The sequence below is a fragment of the Periplaneta americana genome, chromosome 13 (assembly GCF_040183065.1).
Source record: "Periplaneta americana isolate PAMFEO1 chromosome 13, P.americana_PAMFEO1_priV1, whole genome shotgun sequence".
Lineage (NCBI taxonomy): Eukaryota > Metazoa > Arthropoda > Insecta > Blattodea > Blattidae > Periplaneta > Periplaneta americana.
In genome coordinates, this window is record NC_091129.1 from 85584891 (window position 1) to 85609213 (window position 24323).

The 24323-nt window shown below is 35.4% G+C and overlaps 1 protein-coding gene across 1 annotated transcript in view; it reads left to right on the forward strand.

The window, feature by feature from the left end:
* LOC138711640 (uncharacterized) overlaps window positions 1-24323 on the forward strand; it is a 146618-nt gene that overhangs the window by 20421 nt on the left and 101874 nt on the right. Inside the window, exons 5-8 of the mRNA XM_069842771.1 lie at window positions 2202-2269; window positions 12404-12558; window positions 15512-15652; window positions 20359-20467. Coding sequence (XP_069698872.1) covers window positions 2202-2269; window positions 12404-12558; window positions 15512-15652; window positions 20359-20467 — 473 coding nt within the window. The remainder of the gene's footprint in view (window positions 1-2201; window positions 2270-12403; window positions 12559-15511; window positions 15653-20358; window positions 20468-24323) is intronic.

Genomic DNA, 24323 nt, shown 5'->3' on the forward strand with positions numbered 1-24323 from the left:
TTATAACACATTTAAGAATGTTTTAAAACGCTGGAAGATTAATGATTCCTTTTATAGTATCAATGAATACTTCGTGTCCTCTGTTAATAATAATTTATGTTTCTAATATAATATTATTCACTCTGTTTTGTTTTATTATGACTATATCCATAACTCATGACTTTAATAAAATCTAATCTAATCTAATCTAATCTAATCTAATCAAAAATGTCCATACAACATTGGGTCAAAACTCGATAGTTCTCCCAGAAAAAAAAAATTTCTTTCCTTATTTTATTTTCATTATATTGCTTATATCGTTACTAAAATTACGAAAACAATTACATCAGTAGATAATCTACCAAAGAGTTATTATGAGTTTAAAATACATATTTGTGTGTTCTATTACGTTTCAGTGAAATTAAGTAAAAATGCATGCTAAAAATTGTTAATATTCTTGCGTGAGAGACGTGGCAACAATCAGCAGGCAGTACTCTGCACAGACGTAAGTACGAGTCAGCTGAGTTCAAGCTCCCCGTCCATAGCTCTACTGCAGAGCGGGTGGCAGTTCAGTAGCTAAAGGGTATTCGATAAATAACTTACAATGTGATTCACAAGTTATGAATATCGTATGTCTTTAATTTATGGAGAAAATCGTCGTAATCAAGTGAGGCAAGAAAGATATACAGTCAACATTTTCCTCAAAGAAGGCGAACTTTTGTAGCAGTTTCTCAACGCGATTATTAGAAACTAGAAGTCTCTTACCCCGTTTAGAAAATCACACAACAGAAATTTGTTTAAAAATGATACTGCTTTACAGAAGCGGGAGAGATTGAAATGTTGCATTAGAAAAAAAGTTTGTGTGATTATGCGCAGAAAACCATTATTGTTTATTTTTGAGATCTACAATTAAAAATGGAGCAATATTGTTACGTAAATGTAAATTTCCCATAATGTTATATTTATGGGATTGACAGTTTGTATTTGGTGCTCGTTTTATGTAAACAAAAGTATTGTCATGATCGCTCCTGCATTGGAACAGATAATCTGTTTTGTACTGCTATGTCTGTACCGGCTTGAGCTGTAGGCCTACTGTGTACTTCTTAATCTCCTCCTTACCGCTTGAGCTGTACTTATAAATCCTCTCCTCCCTGCTTGAGCTGTACCATGTACTTCTAAACCCCCTCCTGCCCGCTTGAGCTGTACTGTGTACTTCTAAACCCCCTCCTCTCCGTTTGAACTGTACTGCGTACTTCTAAATCCCCTCCTCTCCATCCAGCAACGTTGCAAAACGTCTAATATTGTAAACGTTAGTAATTAGTTAAATATTGCAATTAGAAAAAAATTGTAAGGATTTTTTTTTCCTTATGACATGAATAATCATCAGTAAAAATATTGGCACTTATGTCCCTTACACCCAGTGTGAAAGCAATAAATTTCATGTCATTAAAATTTGTTCACAAAAGACTAAAATTATAATGAATTTTATATTTAACTAACTGCCCATATTTATCTCTCAAAAGGATCCTACTTAGTACCCTTTTCATTGTGAGCGTACTATATGTAGACATAGCATATTTATACATTCTAAATGTAAGATGTAAAAGGATCATAATCACTGCTATAGAAGTTGGCAAGTTCAACGCACCTGGATATAGGGAAAGAGATTTAGAAATTTTGTTGCAATAAATATTGACATCTGACTTCTTTACTAGAAACACTTAATCTAACATTGTCTATGAAAGATTCATAGATCATATTAGGTCAATAATCTTGGACAAAAAAGGGTGGTGTCAAAAAATGTCGATTGGGGGTATAAACTGAACAGTCTACCAAAAAAGTCACTACTTTCCTTATAACTATTTTTGAAGAAATTGCGTAGTCTCAAACCACATTTATTTTGTATAACCCATCTGTCCACAAAATAGGTTAGAATATTACCACAATCTAGTATATACAGTCACGAAGCTCAATACATTGTAAATATGCATCCATAGATAGTTGCTAACCACTATGATCACTACTATCGCCTCATCACAGACAAAGCGAAATAGTATCTGTACAGTTTATTGTTTCTAGTACCCTTAACAACTCAAGCTTCGTGACTGTATATACTAGACTGTGATATCACTTTTCTCACCAAATTTCCTGTCTCGAGATTCACGTCACAATGTTACGTAAGATCTCACATAATATATTAATATTTTTATTTAATTTTACAGTGACTGGCCTGAATATACACATCATTACCCCGCTTATATCCATTGTCTGCATTTTCTACACAATGTTGGTAAGTTGAGATTATTGTTAGATGCAAAGACGAACAAGACCTAAAGCTTTAATTAAGACTTCCGAGTATGTACTGTATGTGTTCGTTTGAAAAAACAACTCTATAAATGCAATGTCATGAGCAAAAACGAATACAGTAATATTGATCAATGTTTCAAACTCAAGGTGATTCCTTTATTAAGTACACTATAACAATACTACAACTTTATTTACAAAAGAACACTTTTATTTTATTATTATTATTATTATTATTATTATTATTATTATTTAATCCAATGCTACAGTGTCGAACAAATAAATGGCAAGATTGTGAAGAAAATATCAATATCTTGGTCCTATGCCTACTAAATTAACAAAACTTGTGTTTCAGGAAAGATTAATTTTTGGTCCTACAGAATGGTAACAATGATTATTAGAGGAGAAAAATTCCCTCCGACCGGCGCCGGAGATCGAACACTTGGTACGTAGAACCAAGGACCGGGGTTCGATCCCCGGCGCCGGAGCTAATTTCTCCTCTAATAAGCATTGTTAATAATCAAAATTTGTGTTGGAAAGTTATAAAAGGCATACTACCCAGTTACTTCGTCCCTTCCTGCCATTGTAATAGCCTAGATCATATATACCCAGATTGCTCGGCCTTATAAGGCTTTGACGGTAACAACTTTTGTCAGGTTTACTATGCTGCCATCTAATTGTTACATAAGGAGTCACTTCGTAACTCCCATTTGAATTGCATTAGCGACTGTACTGCCATCTCGTGTTCGTTTACGGCGGACGAGTGGCGATCCTGGCGGTTGTTCTCTTCAGAGTGCTACTGATTTTAACATAGGAATGAGCGATCTATATGTGATCTGGGGTAATAGGCTATGCGTGTGGAGTGCGGCGAATACGTATAGAGAGGAATAGACTTGGTCTGAAAGTGCTGCGTGGAACGAAATCACCCCATCATACTAACGTCAATTGCCCCGTCGCGTCAACGGGAAAGCTGTTTTACTCTGCGAAAATCTCTATAGAATCATTCAACATAAAACATTATGCACACTGAGGTTGTTACTCTCTTGCTTTAGCCTTGAATAGGGCCTATTTAGGCAAGACTGCGTTTAAGTAGAAGGTGCTTGAAGGCGTGGAGGTAGAGCTCCATTCTTTCTTAACCTCGGCACTAGAGCGCGTTGAGAGTTTATCAAATATCATTGGGTATATAGATGTCATCTTAGCGGGCATCCTCCCTGTTTGTAATAAGACTAAAAAAATTATTTACGAATTTTCTAACGTAGACTATATAAAATAACAGAAATAAATCTGTTCCTTGTATTCTGTCATTGAAAATAAAAATAAATTATTATTTAAGCATATTTATAAGCAATATAAAGTGTTTAAATTTGAAATAATGCTCAATTACAGCATGCAGATATACTTTTGTTATTTTATATACGTTATAAAATACGTAAATAGCTTATTTTAGCTTTATTACTACAAAGAGAGGGGATGTCTGCTAAGGAGACACTTATATATCCATTGCATTTTCTAAATTCCAAACACTCTATAGAATAGAGTGGCACCACGTTCCGACCGTCTTCTACCCTCGGGAAATACTCGGTACTCAGTTTGATAGGAAGCGAAGTTAACGTTGGAATCATTGCCAAAGACAAAGGAACCAGCGCTTAGTTCCTGTGATTTTGGAAGTGAAAACTATTGAATTTGTAAGAGTTTTTTTTTTTTTTTTCTGTGGAGATGGATTTGTAAACTTAAAGATTTTATAGGGATATATTGGAAGAAATGGAAATTGTTTCAAAATGTAGCAAAATGCGTCTGAAATGAGAGGTGCGTGGTAGGCTAATGGAAGTGCACACGTTGTTTTTTTAAGGATAGGAACATAGGGATATGAAACACACGATACGATGTAAAGTGAGAACGCAAAACTTGTATTAATTCAATAACTAGCCTACTGGGAAATAGTGAGGCGCAACAAATAATAATGAAATAAACACACAGTTTTCTTAATGTAACTTTTTTATACGTCAGCCATTACGCTAGCCACTGACAGAACAGTACTGATAACATCACTAAACAAAAATCACCAGGATTTGTCCAACGATTTAAAATTCTGCAGGCATTCGTTTACGCAAAGCATAAAAAAGCCTATCTAACCAAACCTAACCTAACATGTCATTGATTCGTATATCCAAGGCATAACAAAAGCCTAACTTAACCTAACCTGTCAGATTAATACGCAAGGTATAGCGTGAGTGTACACCAGCAACAAGCTTTTTTTAGTAGGGTATTTTACGACGCTTTATCAATATCTTAAGTTATTTAGCGTCTGAATGAGATGAAGGTGATAATGCTGGTAAAAGAAGTTCGGGGTCCAGCAACGACAGTTACCCAGAATTTGCTCATCGAACCAGGGGCACGTGCTTTCGCGGCGAGACGCGCTAACCGCCAAAATTCTTAATGTAAAGTAAGTTATGTTGGTATGACTGAGAAAAGAGCTGTAAGACTGTTGAAGGTGCATAAGCGATGTATAGTTGACCGAAAATCCGGTCATCACTTGCAATTTAACCCAGGGCTTTTCAGTTGCTCTACCAACTGAGATATTCGACCGCCTTTACTCTGGTGCTGTGCACAAAATGTACGAACTAGAAGCAGTCTCTTGCCTGGTTTAGCACTCAATTTTGGAGAGCGGACGTGTTTACATGAAATGTTTAAGTGTTATTATGAATACGGTTAAAAATTCTGGTCAAGGTAGAGTATCCACCGGCTATTCAACGAATATTGCACACTTTTATCACTGCTAATGTGACGCTATAAATCAATTTACAACACTTTTATCACAACCACAACACATTTCAACTTTTACTGCAAAAAAATATATATATCGCCATATTTTCTTTCTCGAATTACCATCCACTTCCAATAGATGGCTACAAACACGAGAAGCAGAGCCGGCAATACATGCAAACGAAATTATAATAAATGTGAGGAATGTTACTACAGATGTGTAGTATTATGTTAGGTTTGATTAGGTGTGTAGTATTATGAGAGAGGTTAGGTTACGTTTGATGAGGTGTGTAGTATTATTATTATGTTGGCGACACTGAAACCTGTTACATTAAAGAAATATGGCCGTATTCTTAATTCACTCGCGACGATTTTCGTATATACGTAAGGTACGTATTTAGGGAGGGTGGGCTTACAGTTCTCCCAGCGAGCTCGTCAATTTCTACTACTGGATACTATAAATCCAAGGCATTTTCAAGGTATTTTATGAAGATCCTATAGTGGCAGGGACATAAGTAATACTCACCAGTGGAAATTGGATGTGATCATTGGGAGAGCTATATATATATATATATATATATATATATATATATATATATATATATATATATATATATATACATATGCCCACCCAACCCGCCCCAAATAGGTACTTTACTTGTATACCAAATTCGTCGAGCGCGACTGAAAAAGATGGCCATATTGCCCGAAAAGAGCTTTTATAAATTTAACGATTTTCACTTCAGAAATCACCAGAACTACATCAGCTCTAGTCTCACACTGATCTGTTCCACATTTCTCATAATTTTCACATACACGCTAATAAAATAATTGAATCGCCCCGTGCAGAAAGGGCTTCAGTCACAAATTTTGAAAAAAAGAGATATCGATGGAAATCATATCTTTATGGGTGGCTCCATCGGCTGTGCAGAAAGGTATTCAGTCCAGTGCTTGGAAAGATAGAAACTGAAGCGTCAGGTTCAGAGTTCTATGCAGAGAAGAATATACTGTAGTGTACAGAATGTTTTTTTTTTCTCAAAACTACGTCTAATGGACTGCAGTCCTTTCTGCATGGGGCGATTCAATTACCATAATAGTCAAAACGATATGGATACTATTATAGTTGGTTTCTGAATACACATACCTTAGGTACTGTGTCCGAACATTATTTTATTTCTTTATCCGCCAGTCTTCTAAGCTATGCTCACTGTACACACGAGTTTAGTTCATAACGTAAACAGATCAGATGTTGCACAAGTCAAGTCTGTATTCTACACCACTCATCTGCGTGCATTACGAAATAGTTGTAACTAAGTTTATTTGTCACAAAACAGAGCTATTCGGTTGTAAAAACCGTTAAGCAACAGTAAAAACACACGAACAACACAAAAAACAAATAGCGTCACTACAGAAGTCGAAACCTGTCCATTCTCGCAAACTACGAATTTACTGCAAATGAAAACGAGACTTCGGTTGTGAAATACTACTACTCTAAACAATGTAAACTATGATAAGGAACATAAATGGGTTATAATACTTCTAAAAATTATAACTGGCGTAATATTTATTTAGCTGTTAAAATTAAAATTGCTTTTACCTCAGCCAAATGATGTGTTGAAACGTTATATTAGAATTCATAATTTGCTGAGTCCTTCAAATGGACTAAACATGGCGAATGTGACAAGTCAACCATTATGGAATAGTGGTCACGGATATTAATAATTGAAAATCTAAGATTCACAATCTAATTGGAACAAGTCTCCTGGTTAAGTTTCTTATCGGTGTTCTCCCTGAAGCTGTTAAGGTCAGGGGTGTATTTCAGGTCTGGCTGGGCCAGGGTACTATTTTTCGAGGCTGGGCGGCACCAGGTCACATTTATGATATTCATATTATCGTCAAACTTTTCATTTATAAAAACTCATTGTTTAAATATGAATAAAATATTTCATAGTGAGGCCTACTACACAGACACTCTCTATATCAAGATTCGAACCCATGTATTCAATAAGTATCCCTGTGGAAGTGGTGGTGGTAACGATGACGAAGAAAACTACTAAGTTAACGGTACTACCGAAATCCCAGAGGCAGGGCACGTTTTTGTTTAGAAATGCACCACTGTACACAACGGAACCTCTAAGCGGCATATGTACACACATTATGCAAAGCATTGCCAGTTTCTCCAACACTGAGAAATCATTCTTTTACTACTGACTTGTCGATTTCATAATTCTTTGTCGTATTTATTGAACATCGCAGCCACTAATTTATCGGTGTCAACTTACAAATGATTTGTTGATCAAGTTTCACAAATATCCGCTAGATGCCATGGCAGTGTAATTTGCATTTTATGCACTTATTAGAATAAAATAATTTACAAGGTTAAGATATAAAATTGACTAATAAACTAAAACATAAAAATCAATACGTCTAAGAGTTCCGTACTTTTTTAATTTGGCTATTTTACGACGCTGTATCAACATCTCAGGTTATTTACCATCTGAATGAAATGAAGGCCGGTGAAATTGGTCCGGGGTACAGCACCGAAAGTTACCCAGCATTGGATCGTATTGGGTTGAGGGAAAGCCCCGAAAAAAACCCCTTACTAAGTAACTTGTCCCGATCGGGATTCGAACCTGGGCCACCTGGTTTCGCGATCAGACGCGCTAACCTTACTCCAGATTATGTGCACGAGTTCCGTACTAATTTATTTTTTATAAAAGTAGATCGCAAGAACCATTTCAACTGAAACTTTTTGACGTAGTAATTCCAAATAAAAAAGAAACACCTTATTTGGGAATCATTTTGGACCCTTTTTTCTGTGATATTTCCGGAGATAGTCATTATAAATGTCAGAATCATTAAGAATAATAATGTAAGATAAATCACAAACAAATAAACTAAATATCGACATCGAAACAAAAATGATTAATAATACTTTTGATTGCTTTATACTAAGATGTTAAAAAAAGTTTATTCTTATATGAAGAAAAAGACAACAAACAAAGTATAATAATTATAAATTACAGAATATACCTGAAAGAAAGGTTATCAATCGGTAAATGAGCCTGAAGGCATAAACAATTTATATTTTGCTATGTTATTTCAAGGGTTCCCGGGCCTGGTCTAAGGTGTGTTCCCCTTAGTCGGAGCGATCCGACGTTTAGTGGGTTCGAATCCCTCCTAGGCATGGTGAATGTCTTTCGTTTATGTTCCATCCTGTGTTGTTTCTGTGCTGGCTCAGACTAGAGAAGGCTCGCATATGTGTCAGTATCTTGAGTGTGTATGTGTGTGTGGTCCATATAATCGTAGGGTGACCAGACGTCCTCTTTTGTCCGGAAATGTCCTCCTTTTTAGGCCTCTGTCCGGGGTCCGGGCAGATTTTTAAAAAATCATGAAATGTTCTCCTTTTCGTAACTTCTATGCCTGATATTTTGAAATTAACTGATTTGACTCTTTTTCAAGTAATTTGTCTGTAGGTGGCAGCAGAATCGATGGAATGTACTCTTTGTCAACGATCATAATTCTGTTTGCTTCTCCTTGTTATGGTCGTTCCTCACAGGCAGCTAGTAAATCGAAAGATCGAGGTCCGAATATAAATCTAAATAGATATTTTATGTCCTATTTAATAATATTATAGTTCCCTTGACTTTCGTATGTAGCGAACTGTAAAAACGTTTTTAAGTTTTTCGTAATTATTTTGGAATAAAATAGATATTAACATTCTTTTGAGCATTATATAGTCCTTAATCTGTACTGTAAACATGTAATAAAATAGATATTGATATAATTTAAAGTATAATATAGGGCTAAGCCTAAATCTAGGTACATAGTTTAGACCTATTTTTCTGAGCAATGTCCTTCTTTTTGAAGCTTTGTGTCCTCTTTTTTTTATCGATGTGAATCTGGTCACCCTATAAATCGTCATCTTCCGTATTGGCACTGGTGTGTAATTCATACAACAGGAGGAGGTTAAACCACAGTCTACTATATACAGTCACGAAGCTTGAGATGATTTTTTGCATTTCTCGCGATAATTGCCAGCCGCTTGGAGTGCTGTGAGTACTAGGAACAATAGACTGTTCCACAGCCATCGTGATCTATTTCAGGGCGTAAGGCAGACCATGTAACTCGCTTAACCCGATTAAGAAGGGCGGCTTTTCAACCATATAAATTAGTTGGAATGCATAAACAGTAGCATATGTTTATCTAAAGTGTAGTGTAATTCCATTAATAAAATTTGAAAAATCATTATGAGACACTTCAGACACAATTAACTTGCGAGTTAAGATGTAATATTATTTATGTTGTGAAAATTACGTTGTTTGTATGTGTAATACCTGCCTTTATTTCGATTAAATATTGCAAAATTCTGGTACATTTATTTATGCACGATTCAATAATTTTCAATTGCACCGCACGGATATTTAGATATGTTGAAATTATAGGTTATGTTTATTGTACCAGTTGCCCCTTTCTGTCTAAATTTAGTGACCTCCAATGCCTTGCCATTCATATGAAAATTATAGGTTATGTTTACTATATTTAACTTATATTCCTAAATTCGCAATCATACATTATAATTAAGCATAATGTCGTGTATGATACCCCGGACATTCAATTTGTCTGTATTGTAATACTACAATTGAGTACTGAATTACTGTATTTATCTACTACTTAAGAGACGAAGTAACACAATTGTACGTACATTAATTTCATAGGGGTGATGTTTTGTCTAAAATTAAGGAAGGTAGATGTGCTAAATTGAAATCACAATATAAATTCATTTTTATTAAACCTCAAAATAGCTTCCATTCTAAACTTAAAATGTTGACGCGAACAGATTACATTAACATGTAAAATTCTCTTCACATTAAAATAACACAGTTTTGTAAGTATTTCTGCAACATATTATGCAACAAGAAGTAAACGGAACTTATGGACACATTACACTAAATAAAGCTTAGCAATTATACACAATAAAGCTATAATATAATATTTCACTGAGCTCCATACACTGAAATAGAAAATCCGAACAAACATTAAGGCTGATCTAGATCGAAAAGGCATGGACTGTGCCGTATTTCGCATTTTTGTGAAAAGCTATGCAAACTGTGAAATCTTCGTTATCGGTTGTAATAACTGTAAATGGCTAAAATACAATAATTTGAATAATAATGTGGGACAAGGAGACGTTTGTAGTACTATAAATTGTAAGAAAAATAGATTAGAGTTATCCTCCTTTCGAAAGATCCAGGAAAGTGAGTTTATAGAATATATTATATATATTTAATGATAATAATATATAAACCTTATACAATATATTAAATAACGTTAAATTTTGTGACAGTGTGGGAAAATTTATGACAAAAGTTCGACAGTTGAGGTTGGAACTGGCCGAGGGGGAGGGAGCCGAGAAAATAAGGGAAAGAGTTAGTAATTAGTGTTGGAATGATGAAGTAATTAGTGGATAATATTATTTTTATATTTATTGTATTTTTTTCTATTTGTAGTTTATCGCGTGTGTATGTTTTTTTATGTATTACCTTTATATTTATTAGTTGGATTATTTCGTGCAGTCTAAATAAGGAATTGAATTTATATATATATATATATATATATATATATATATATGTTTCACGGTGTTTTTTTTCTCTCTCTTTTCATATCTTATATTTATTTTATTTTTATTATTTTTGTGAAATTTGGTTTGAAGTTAGATTAGTTGTAATTGTGATAATTAATGATAACGACAGTAATAATAATAACTGTTGTTTTACTATTTTATTATTAGTAGTATTATTTTTGTTTTCATTGAAGATTCAAACTGTGCATAGTTATAGCACGAATGGCCGTACGGGCTCGTGCGAAGGATTTTGTGTACATGAGTTTGTATAATTTATCATGCATCAATAAATGCATCTATCTGTCTGTCTGTTTATCTACCTATCTACCTATCCATCCATCCATCCATCCATCCATCCACCCACCCACCCACCCACCCACCCACCCACCCACCCACCCACCCACCCACCCACCCATCCATCCATCCATCCATCCATCCATCCATCCATCCATCCATCCATCCATCCATCCATCCATCCATCCATCCATCCATCCATCCATCCATCCATCTATCTATCTATCTATCTATCTATCTATCTATCTATCTATCTATCTATCTATCTATCTATCTATCTATCTATCTATCTATCTATCTATCTATCTATCTATCTATCTATCTACCTATCTATCTACCTATCTATCTATAAACCTTATATATTTCATATTTCAATAGTGGAAGGAAGGTGTTAATTTTTTCAAAAGAACACGATATCGAAAGTACAATACATTTTATCGTTTGCTAGGGAAAGAATCTGTGATGAGGCGATAGTAGCGATCCTGGTGGTGAGCAACTATCTATGTTTGCATATTTAGTAAGTATTGAGCTTCGTGACTGTATATACTAGACTGTGGTTAAACTAAGAAAGAAAGAAAGAACGAACTACCACTGTTTTGTTTCTTCTTAGCCGAGTTCCATAGGTAATTCAAAATTACTACGCGGAGGGCGCGGGAAGGAGCGGTTGAAGAATTAAACATAGATTCTATCATGTATTACTGGTTTGTTTGCAGAACTTGTTGTATACGAGTTGTAAATGTGCTGTTTAGATTTATATTAGTAGATTATTAATTCGTAGAAATAAAACTTCTTATTTAACCTCCTAAGTGAGTTTTCAAAAGTCGATACCTAGCTACATCGCTTTTCCCCACTCGAATGCGGTAGATTCACCCAAGTTCTTCAACATTCGTAGGCTTATTTTCAAGATAACATTTACAAAAAGACATGAATTGCCCACTCCTATTTGATAGTGACGAAAATATTGTTCACTTTAATTCAACAAATGCAACCCAAGATCAGTAATTCCGTAAGTAATGTCATTATTTTCATGGGGTTATTCTTTGAGATATTTAAAACGAAAAATTGTAATATAATTTTCCTCGTTTTTGTTTTTTTTTTTTTTTTTTGAGATAAAAATTGTTTTACATAAAAAATTTCATAGCGTGTTTTGATTTATTTCGCAATATGCTCAGTTAATTTAAGGGAACAGTGTACTATGATAATAAATGTTTGAAATAATTTTAGTTTTTTTTTAATGTGCAGAAATTTTATGCGAACTGATATAACGTTTCGTTCTGCAAAAGATTTTGCAATGTTATATTTGTTACAGAAACTAATTTCAATTCTACTATAATAGAGGAATCCAAAAAAGACCTGTTTGAACATAACGAGAGGAGATGCAAAATACCTGGAAACTGAGAGGGAAATAATTAATTTTATTGCTGTGCTTTCTATTTTCAGGGCGGTATAAAAGCAGTGGTATGGACGGACTTCCTGCAAGGGATGGTGATGGTAGTGGCTAGCTTCGCCGTCATCACCCTGGGACTTATCCACGTCGGAGGTTTTGGCATAGTCTGGCAGAGAAGTCTTGAGGGTGGTAGAATAAAGGTGTTCGAGTGAGTATTTTTTAGTTGCATTAACATAAATCAAATTCTTATTTACAGCATTTTCAAGGTACGGGTAGATCTTCGAATTAGCAAGGTTCCAGTATTTATATAGAAACAACTATGAGGTTGGGTCAAATTAGTTCATGCAGAGTTAATACGACAGCTGTGAAACTTCCAATGAAATACCGGTAATGAAAATATGAGGGAGACTATGAACTGTAGGCTTAAGTAAAAGGTGCACAAGTTTGTGTCCTTGTAAGGGCTCTTGGAATTTTTGTACAAATTTTTAATCATACTTATTGCTACTGTACGTACGTACATACAACATACGTGCATACGTACAACGTACGTAGTAGACAATACTAAAAGTCTGTACAAGTGGAAAGAAACATTTGTATGTTCTTTCCGTATAATCGAAGATGTGCTTATGACGTTTTTTTTTCACATTCTGTGAACAGTTAATTGAAAAAAGAAGGTGTAATGTGTGCTTTTGGCGAGCAGTAGAACCAGATACAGCAGCAGTAGCAATAGTAGTATTAGTAAACGTTTGAAAGTAGATAAAAGAGTAGCAGCTTTATGTTTATTTAGAAGCATACTATTGGCTCCAAACCATTCGGACGCTTTTGCCATTATTTTTTTACCCGCTTGTTTCAGAACGTCTAGATCATTGCCAAAACTAACAAAACTAGTATCGTCTGCAAACATTAATTTGTAGTGCGAGAAGGCACATAATCATGACACAAGACGAAATAATCATTCAACTTTAATAGAATCTAAATATTTCACATCTGCTGGTCTAAAGCATAATAGGCCCCTATTAATTTTGGCCAACAGTTGTATAATTCTTTAGCTAAATTATACCCAGAACTTCGAACATGTAACCCACTAACATATAAAAAGAAAACCAGAAACGTGTTAATGTCTTCAATTTGATTAAATAAATGTATAGTCTATGTGTATGAATTAATCAGCCTATATAATATATTTGTATTCTATAATTTTGGAATATATTTTCATAAGTTGTCCTCTTTATTCACGAACATATTATTCTTCTCCATGTTAACATTATATTATATACTCGTAATTTCATTACAGCTGTAATTTTAATTTTATTTCCTATTTTATTTTATTCTCGATATTCCTCTTATATTAATATATTATATTATACAATTTCCCTGCAGCTGTAATTTTAATTTTAGTTACTATTTTATTCTATTTTGTATATTTTCTTATAGGCCTATTAAAAATATAGGCTATCTGAACTGCGGCAGAACACAAGCGCTGCTCATTCTGTCCTCAAATTTTGTTAATATTAGACTACTGTATCTTCTTTTTTATATTGATTGTATTATTTTATTTATATTTTTTGTAGTAATTATATTCTGTATTCTGTATATTTAAATTTAAATAATGAATGAATGAATGAATGAATGAATGAATGAAGGAATTAACGAACGAACGAATAAATAAATAAATAAATAAATAAATAAATAAATAAATAAATAAATAAAGAGGAGTACTGCTTGATAAATCATATTACTCATTGGTGCCTACATGAACCACTTGTTTTTGATCCGTGGAATAAAATGTGAGAAATTTATTAAGTAAAAATAAAGTTAATCACTTCAAATATTATGATCAATGGAATGAAGGGCTTACTCAACATTAGGATTTGCTAGTTAAAAGAGGCTTATGATAAGTTTCTGAATAATGGCTTTGAGAGAGAGAGAGAGAGTGTGAGCAGGTCGTTGCATAGTGTAAATATTACACTTTTTATATTATAGACAGAGTGGGCGAAAAGTCTGTTTTCTCAAACACTTCCTTACATTTAATTACATTCAATTTACATTTGTTTACATATTCCTTTGCAGATATTGTTCAAAATAGAGACCCTGTTTCTCGATACATCATTCACAATGTTTAGGGACTGATTCGCACATGGCAGAAGATAAGTCACGACTTTAATCGATTTTCACAAATGCCTTGGATCATTTGTCGCAACCGATGCAGATACTGAGGTTTCTGAGAGAGAAAAAGAAACATTTTTCAAGATAACGTAGGGCCCACAGCGAAAAATGACATTGTATCAGGTCGCATGATCTGGGTGATGATTCTGTTGCTCCACGATGGACATTCCGTTCATGGAATTGCTGGTTCAAGAAGTTCCTCACTCCTACACCAAAATGAGGTGGTGTTCTATCGTGGTGCCATATCAATTGCGTATCGGAAAAGTGTGGGCTGTTTTGCAAGTTCAAGAATAATCATCTCTTCTAACTCCTGAAGATACCGGTAGCTAGTAACCGTTCCTTAAAAAAAAGAATGGCCCTATGACACCTTTACTCGATATGCCATCCCAAACAGTCACACAGGAGTGTTGAATTATTTTGAGATAATTTCATGTGCCTTTTCACTGGCTCGGTAAACACAATTGTGTTGGTTCACTTTGCCATTTAGCTTAAATGTGGTTTCATCAGTCCATAGAATTGTTTTCCAAAAGTCAGGATAGGCTTCACGTCGAATGCAAGAAATTAGCAGTTATTACGTACAGACGAAAACCCAGCGCAATAAACACAAACAATAACAAGACATGACATGGGAAAAACAGTTGACACACGAATATGTTGTCAACTCACCACTTAATACACCAACTGTCGTTTATTCAAGTTATGACATCTGTATATGTGTACAAGTTTGAAACCTAAGAATGAATATTGGGGAAAGTGACTTTTAACCCACATTGTACCAAACGATTTGATAATAGAACTGTTTGATGTCTTCATCTTTAAAAATCCATCTTTAGACGCTGAATTCGAATGTGATGATGTTTATGGTGATGATGACGGTGGTGGTGATAGTCTAAAATTGAATCATATCATAATAGCCTACGTGTCGCACGGATCAGGTCAAAATGCTCATAGACTGGCGTAACAGTAATACTCCACACTTAAATTATGCTCTGCAGGATGGATCCGTCGCCATTTGAACGAATGACGTTCTGGAGCATACTGATCGGGGGTACGAGTGGCTGGCTGGGGTCGTTGTCCGTCAACCAGGCCAGCATCCAGCGCTTCATGTCCCTGCCCTCCTACTCCAAGGTGCAGAAGTAAGTACAAGTCATCATTATTACTTGTTAGCGCTAAGTAGGCCTACTACGTAGAGTAAAAGTTGGTAATATTGTGATATGAGTAATATTGTGATAGTTCTTTTCGAGAATTTATTACAATTTTACTTAGCGAGAGGAAGATAGGTTTTTTGCGTCAACGTATTAAGGGAATGTTCGTGGACAAATATCTGCACAAAACCGGTCCTTCTCTCGCTCATTAAAATTGTAATAAATTCTCAAAAAGAATATCACAATATTACTCGTATCACAATATTACCAACCTTTATCCTCTATGGCGCCATCCACACTGGGAAGATTTCTTAAATATTTTTCGATGTACAGAATGAAAAATAAGTCACCGTAACCTAAGAATTGTCCATATAGGCCTATTATCATTAATATAATTTATAAATACTGTGAATGACATCCGATACATTTAGAGTGTTATGGCAACAACGAGCACAAGAAACGGTTTGTAGCATTGATTGGAGAGATAAACGCCGCGGCAATAGGCTATAATTAAATTTTTCAGTTGCGCACTTGCGTGGGAGCGTGGACGTGGTTGCTCGTAAGATGGCAGGAATGAATGCGGATATTCACAATTCTGCGCAGCGTTGCCAACTTTCAAAAACAAAATTATGGAATTCATTCATTTATAGTGTTCTGCCTAAGGGCAGGTCTTTCACTGCACATCCAACATTCTCCAGTCTTTCCTATTTTCTCCCTTCCTCTTTGTCTCCTCATATGATCCATATATCTTAATGTCGTCTATCACCTGGTATCTTCTTCTGTCCCGAACCGTTCACCATTCCTTCCAGTGCATCCTTCAGTAGGCAATTCCTTCTCAATCAGTAACCAAGCCAATTCCTTTTCCTCTTTCTGATTAGTTTCAGGATCATTCTTTTTTCATCCACTCTTTCCAACACAGCTTCATTTGTTATTCTGCTTGTCCACTTCACACCCTCTATCCTTCTCCACATCCACATTTCAAATTATTCTAGTCGCTTCTCTTCACTTCGTCGTAATGTTCATGTTTCTGCCCTACACAATGCCACAGTCCACTAGTCTCTTTATTGCTTCTTTCTTCAGAGGTCCGCAGAAAATGCTAATTTTTCTATTAAAAGCTTCCTTTGCCATTGCTATTTTCCTTTTGACTTCTTGGCAGCAGCTCATGTTACTCCGTATAGTACACCACAAGTATTTGAAGCTGTCCACTTGCTCTGTTGCCTCGTTTATTATGGAATTGTAGCCTAAAAATTATCAGATTTTCCGCGAAATTATCGCAAACATGTAATTTTAACAATAATGTCATACTATCAAAGCTTCACACAATACTAAAAAAAGTCTCCGTAGGCCCAACTTCACGCACAGAAGAAGCGCTAACGGCAATAATTGTGATTAACTGATTTGCAAACTATGATGCGAACTTACTAGCCTACTGACAGGGGAAGAATCCGGACCCAAGTACAGGCCTGTTGTCAGTATAGCTCGCACAAGAAACGATTACCAAAAATCAATTATGGCGTTGCTATCTGTTTTGACGTTTGTATGTAGGCTCGCCGAGGGGGGAGAGGTGCGAGCCGATGGAAGTATTGTCTCTTCCAAGAAGATGTACAAATGGGACATCACTGCGAAAATAAAGAACGTAGCAAGAGAAAAATTCGAAGCTATTTAAACGCGTAACATATGTTTACGAATGAAATAATAATACCTTGCAATACAAGACATGTATTCATTCACATGCAATGGAACAAACTAAAGTCGTAATGTAACTATCACAATGCAAGACTGACTCTATCTCTTCCGACTGTACTCTTGAATATCATTCAAGTTATCTCGTGACCTTTCCTGTCTCCCGCTCTTCCTTATCGCAGTGTTCGTTTCGCATTTCTTCCATCGGTATTCCTTGCTCGCGATACCTATACCATCACCCGCCGCTATACTAGCCCATAGCATAGCAACCTGCTATGACCGGGCTCTCCCCTTGAGAAGCTTGATAGAAAGCGAGACAGACAAACAAACCTTTATCCAGAGGATCAAAAGAATGGGATAAACTCATATATGTTTCATTAATGTGATAAAATCTTCCATTAGAACGCAAAGTTTAATGAATTCAGAGGAATGATATTATCGAAAAGTATCACATTATCCTAGAAGTATTATCGCATATCTCATCAGGGTTAAACATATCTCTTAACGCAATAATTTATCGCATGGTTCAAAACGCTGATTCTGCGAGGGGCGAGGAGTAAAGTCTATTTCAATTCTAGAGAACCTAAATATGATAGGCCTAAAGCACTTCACAAATAATTATTTAATGACGTTATACTCACAGATCAAAGCGGACGGGGAAGCTCTTTGTCACTTTCACTCACACTGGAATTGGAACAGAGTTCGTCTATATAATCATCCGATTATAGAAATCAATCGATTATCTCAAAATATCGGTAATTTAATATCTATTACCTGTTATCTTTCACTATTTCTCTTATGTAATCTACCACTTTTTATAGCAAACTTCGAAATGATATATCCGTAACGACGAATAACCTAGCAATTTCATGTTTCTGTATTATTTTAGCATTTATTTGCACAAGAATTTCCAAGTTTTCGAAATGGGATATCAGCACGAACCAACGAATGACATGCGTCTTAAAAAAAACTAAATTTTATTATTTGGAAATGAAGTTGAGGATGTTCCACCACTGATTTTTGGATTACAGGCGGTTCATCAATTGTATTGAATTATTTTGCCATCAATAGAAAAATATTGTCTATCAAACTCATGTACAAGCGATAAATTGTAGTTTGTAACTTACTGATTTCTTCACTTCTGGCATATTTATTAATTTATCATCACTATTCTGCCGTCCGACCACCACGTCACATTTGAAACATTACTGTGTAGTATTTAGCTTAACGCCCTTGGCCGGAGGGGAACATCACAGAGGAAGCTGGGAATGGGGATGTAATGGAACTGATAAGAGGCTAAAAGTCTGATCATTCAGCTACAGCAGGGGTTAATATACATATAGTGATTCCTTAACATTTTTATGAAGCTTATACCGTGGACGTTATCAGTTCACAAGCTGGCGAATAGGGGCGTGGTTTCAAGTAGTTTTTGAGTGAGTAACAGTTGATGCATTCCTTTTACATTTTTCATGGGGTCGTTGACGTGAGTCCTGTATAATAACACTGAACAACAAGAATTTTGCTCCGACTTAAAATAATGTGGCCCTTATGGTTTAATGTGCGCTGAAACCGAAAATGCATCGCTTTTCTTCGTATCACATAAGGTTTTTAAGATATACTATGATTTCACTTTTCTATAAGCCCTCTGCTGGAAACATTTGGCGCTGGTTGGGGGGTTGTAAACCAAAACAAAAGCTAATGCATTTTATGAGTTTATGACTTATTTCCGGTTTCTTATGGTATATATGGCATATTCTGTTGAACTTCTAATAAATAAACAGATATTGGTCCTTTCATTCAGTAAATTTCATAACACTTCAAAGTGAGGTCTACGCAATGAACAAACAAGGGTGTGGTTTTCAGTATTTAAAAGAAATGTTTACCATTTTGAGTGAAGGTAAATTAAAAGAGGACATTTTCATCGGTTCACATATTCATAAAGTTGTGGCTGAGTCTTCGTCTGAGGAAAAACTTTCCGTTAAAGAAAAAATGGCATGGCGTGCTTTCAAAGATATTTCCTGAAATTTCCTTCGAAATTCTAGGACAGACAACTACACAGAACTTGTTGTGGAAACCGTGTCAAGTGCATACGTGGAAAATGGGGTGTAATATGTCTCTCAAAATACAATTTTTATACTCTCATTTGGATTTCTTTTCTCCTATCCTCGGTGCGGTAAACGACGTGCATGAGAAAAGATTTCATAAAGAAATATCTGAAATGGAAAGGCAATATGAAGGAAGATCATCATCCAGCATGCTTGCAGACTATTGTTGGTTCCTTGTAAAAGACAGTCCCGGGTATAGTTATAAAAAGAAGTCATCCAGAAAATTATTTTAAATGTAAGTTCAAATTTCGAGATTTTTCTCATTTTATGCATGAAATATTTTATTGTTCTTGTATTTTAAACTATGTAACATCATTTTTATATCCAGTACACATTTTTAAAGTATTATGAGGCATTTTGAATCCCTAGTGTGTTGTAATTTTACCAGTAGCAGTGAAATATTAAAAAAAGAGAAGTTTTTTTCATAAAGTATTAAATTCGTTTTCCCCGAAAAATGGTACGTGATGGAGCAATTTGGATTTTAAATTCAGATTTAGGGCACATGCATTAGTAATATTCACCTATTTTTATTTCGGAGCAAGACAAAAAGTAAAAATTTATTGTTCAGTGTAATTTTACAGAACGACGTCATTGCTGCTGGAATATAGTAAGCGTTACATCACTTTGAGTCCGGTTAATTCATGGGTTAGTCTAGTGCCTAAAATGCCCATAGTCTAGTCATGAGTTTCTAGGCGAAGAAAATTAAGACGACTTAAGGAAATGAAAGGAGTTAGGTTTGCTCCTGGATCGAAAAGGAGCCCCAAAAATCAAATTACCATCGCGTGACATTGTCTTCTTGAACAATTTGCGTTCTCTGAAAGCAAAAAGGAATCACAGAGAAATCGTTACATTTTGAAAGAAAGAAATACTTTGTGTCAGTGTTTGATTTATGTATGTATTTGTTCACAGGTCTCTCGCGTTCCTGGTGTTGGGGACTCTGTTCATAAAGTGCATCACTTGTTTCATGGGCCTCGTAATGTATGCCACGTACTACGACTGCGACCCGCTGAAAACAAAGGTAATGGCAACTACACTGACAACAATTAACAGAATACACCATTATCTTCCAACAACAACAGATCAACATATTCACACCTAATTTAATTGAAGGATATTCAAGAAAAAATATATTTAATGCAATTAGCCTTCTCACTTCTATGCACGGTTGTGAAATTTCAACTCTCAAGCAAAAGGATGGAAAGAAAGATATAATAATAATAATAATAATAATAATAATAATAATAATAATAATAATAATAATAATAATATATTAGAAACAAACAGTCGTAGCCGGAAAACTTAATAATTGGTAGAGCAACTGGCTACGACGCACGCAATCCAGCAGTTTTCTTACTCATCATTACGTTGGTAAATAAGTAACTTTGTCCGTGCGCGTACAGACTGATTATTTAGTCCTGACAACTCAGCGACGCGAAAGAGGGGAAGTAATAGGAGGAGTGGGGAGAGTTCCGAAGTAGAGATAAGGGCGAGCGGTCGGTAAAGGAATGCAGTATAGCTTAATTTTACTCTATTGGACGCATGACATCCGATCGCTTCGAAGGTATGCGAGTGAATAATCCAAACATCCCTTGGCGTAACTAAATGGACTCGCCTGACCAAGGCGCACATCGCTTGTGACTGTCAGGACTAAATAATCGTACTGTACGTGTGTATGTACGGAATTAAAATTTAGAGCTAGTCTTGATGGGAGTCTGTAGACAACAATTTCGTACTACTGTCCTCAAGTAGCATATATACAGGGGCTCTTGTTTAATGCACATGCGCAGTGTGTTGTAAGCGAATCATAAAATAAGGAATCTTCAAATTCTATTTCTGTATCTGTACTCGTGTATGTACTTATGTATGTATGTATGTATGTATGTATGTATGTATGTATGTATGTATGTATGTATGTATGTACGTATTTCCGTACGTATGTATGTAGATAATTGGATTTATTGAGTAATATAATACATACAGATGTTATATTATCATAATTTTCTCTCAAATTCAATGCACGACTCTTCTGACCGTACGTGCTTTGTACCTAAAACAAGTCCTACTTTGTAGGTTTCACCCCCTCACCTATGTATGTATGTATGTATGCATGTATGTATGTATGTATGTATGTACAGTATGTATGTATGTATGTATGTATGTACGTACGTATGTATGTAGATAATTGGATTTATTGAGTAATATAATACATACAGATGTTATATTATCATAATTTTCTCTCAAATTCAATGCACGGGTCTTCTGACCGTACGTGCTTTGTACCTAAAACAAGTCCTACTTTCTAGGTTTCACCCCCCTCTCACTATGTATGTATGTATGTATGCATGTATGTATGTAGATAATTGGATTTATTGAGTAATATAATACATACAGATGTTATATTATCATAATTTTCTCTCAAATTCAATGCACGGGTCTTCTGACCGTACGTGCTTTGTACCTAAAACAAGTCCTACTTTCTAGGTTTCACCCTCCTGTCACTATGTATGTATGTATGTATGTATGCATGTATGTATGTAGATAATTGGATTTATTGAGTAATATAATACATACAGATGTTATATTATCATAATTTTCTCTCAAATTCAATGCACGGGTCTTCTGACCGTACGTGCTTTGTACCTAAAACAAGTCCTACTTTCTAGGTTTCACCCCCCTCTCACTATGTATGTATGTATGTATGTTGATAATTGGATTTATTGAGTAATATAATACATACAGATGTTATATTATCATAATTTTCTCTCAAATTCAATGCACGGGTCTTCTGACCGTACGTGCTTTGTACCTAAAACAAGTCCTACTTTCTAGGTTTCACCCTCCTCTCACTATGTATGTATGTATGTATGTATGTATGTATGTATGTATGTATGTATGTATGTATGTATGCATGTATGTATGTAGATAATTGGATTTATTGAGTAATATAATACATACAGATGTTATATTATCACAATTTTCTCTAAAATTCAATGCACGGGTCTTCTGACCGTACGTGTTTTGTACCTAAAACAAGTCCTACTTTGTAGGTTTCACCCCCCTCACGTATGTATGTATGTATGTATGTATGTATGTATGTATGTATGTAAAGACAATACGACCCGCACTACGATAGAGAAAATCTACGTATTACGCTTGACCTTTTAACTGAGCGCATTCAAACATTCTGGCTGCTACTGAGTATGCAGGTTTCTAGCAGGCTACCCTTCTTTTCCCCGTATCAGGTCCTTGTCCTTAGCTTTGTTTAGCTGACGAGGACTGGATTCGAGACGAGTCCGTACATTTTGACACGCTTCGGCCCTTTGTGCGCCCTCTATACGTGATGATTGTATGAGTCTAACAAGTGGCTTGAGTGACATTCGTGAATCCGACATTGGAATGTGGCCAATCGTGCCTGAGTCTTTGATAGAGTCAGATCCTTGTCTCAGGCGAGTAGCCTGATAAACCCGAGGAGCCCGGAGGTCCAATGCTTTCTATATCGGAGAGTGCTGTTTTAATGATAGAGAGAAACCCTATGTAATTTCTGTTTGTCCACGAATTCCATAAAGACCTAGCCGAGAATCGAACCCGACCCATGGAAGACCAGCATATTAGCACTTCTGCCACAAACTAGCTCCTTCCATGCGTCGCTGGCTATGAAAATATGATAGTTAAATGAAGATTTGTTGGAATTATGTTTATAATTAATATGGTGAAACGGAAGACCCTCGAGAAAAACCCCAACTGTGACGTTGTCTTCCTTCCTTGGGATATTCAAATGCCAGATCAGACCTGGACTTGAACCACCACCGCCTACATAATAGGCTGTAGATGTGACCACGTAGCCACCGTAGGTGTTATCATTGTAACATACTGGGTCTTCAAGGCGATTCTTGGTTAGTACAGGGAACAGTATGTACTGCGTTTTAAAAGCTACTGTAAACGGAATAATAAATCTTAAGCATTGCAGTGAATTGATAAATGTTACGATAAGTATTTTCTGAACCCACGGTGGATACACCGTTTACCATTTATCACGCGCTTTGCATGAACCAATGAACCAGAAGTTTTTCCCTCTCAATTGTAACTATTCCTTATGGTTTTGTACTAGGAAAGAAAATCCATAGCAGCTGTCAAACTAACGGGAAAAAGATGAAAGGTGAAACAGAGATTGCTTTGCAGATATGAATAGACGCTGTCACATATGAATCGATCAGTGTTGCCAATACATTTATTCACATCATGAATTGTAAATTCTCCCCTCAGCTTTCTTTCCTCATGCTATATCGTTTTTTTGGTCTTGAAAGACACTGTATCGTTTTTTTTTCGGTCTTGAAAGACCTAATGAATTTTAAGTATACATTAATTATGATGAAAACACAATAATGTAATGCTGTATTATGTTTAACCCTAGATCATAATACCCCAGATAGGTCGGCCTTATAGGCTTTGACGTTAACAACTTTTGTCAGGTTTACTACAATGCCATCTAGTTGTTACATAAGGAGTCACGTCATAATTCCCATTTGAATTGCATTAGCGACTGTACTGCTATTTCGTGTTCGTTTACAGCGGACGGGTGGCGATCCTGGCGGTTGTTCTCTTCAAAGTGGAAACGATTTTAACATAGCGATGACCTATCTGTTACATAATGATCTAGGGTTTAACCCTGTAACACATTCTGAATATGCTGTATAAAAAATTGTACAACAAAGTACCATTGAAATGGTGAAGAGATATTTCTTCTTGCAAAACTTTTTAACATATGCGGAAAAATCGCGTTTCCAACAGGTGATCACGCGAAACACTAAGAACGATTTTTCTTCTAAGATTAACAGTAAGTGCTAATTGGAGTAGAAATAGTAATAGTATTATTA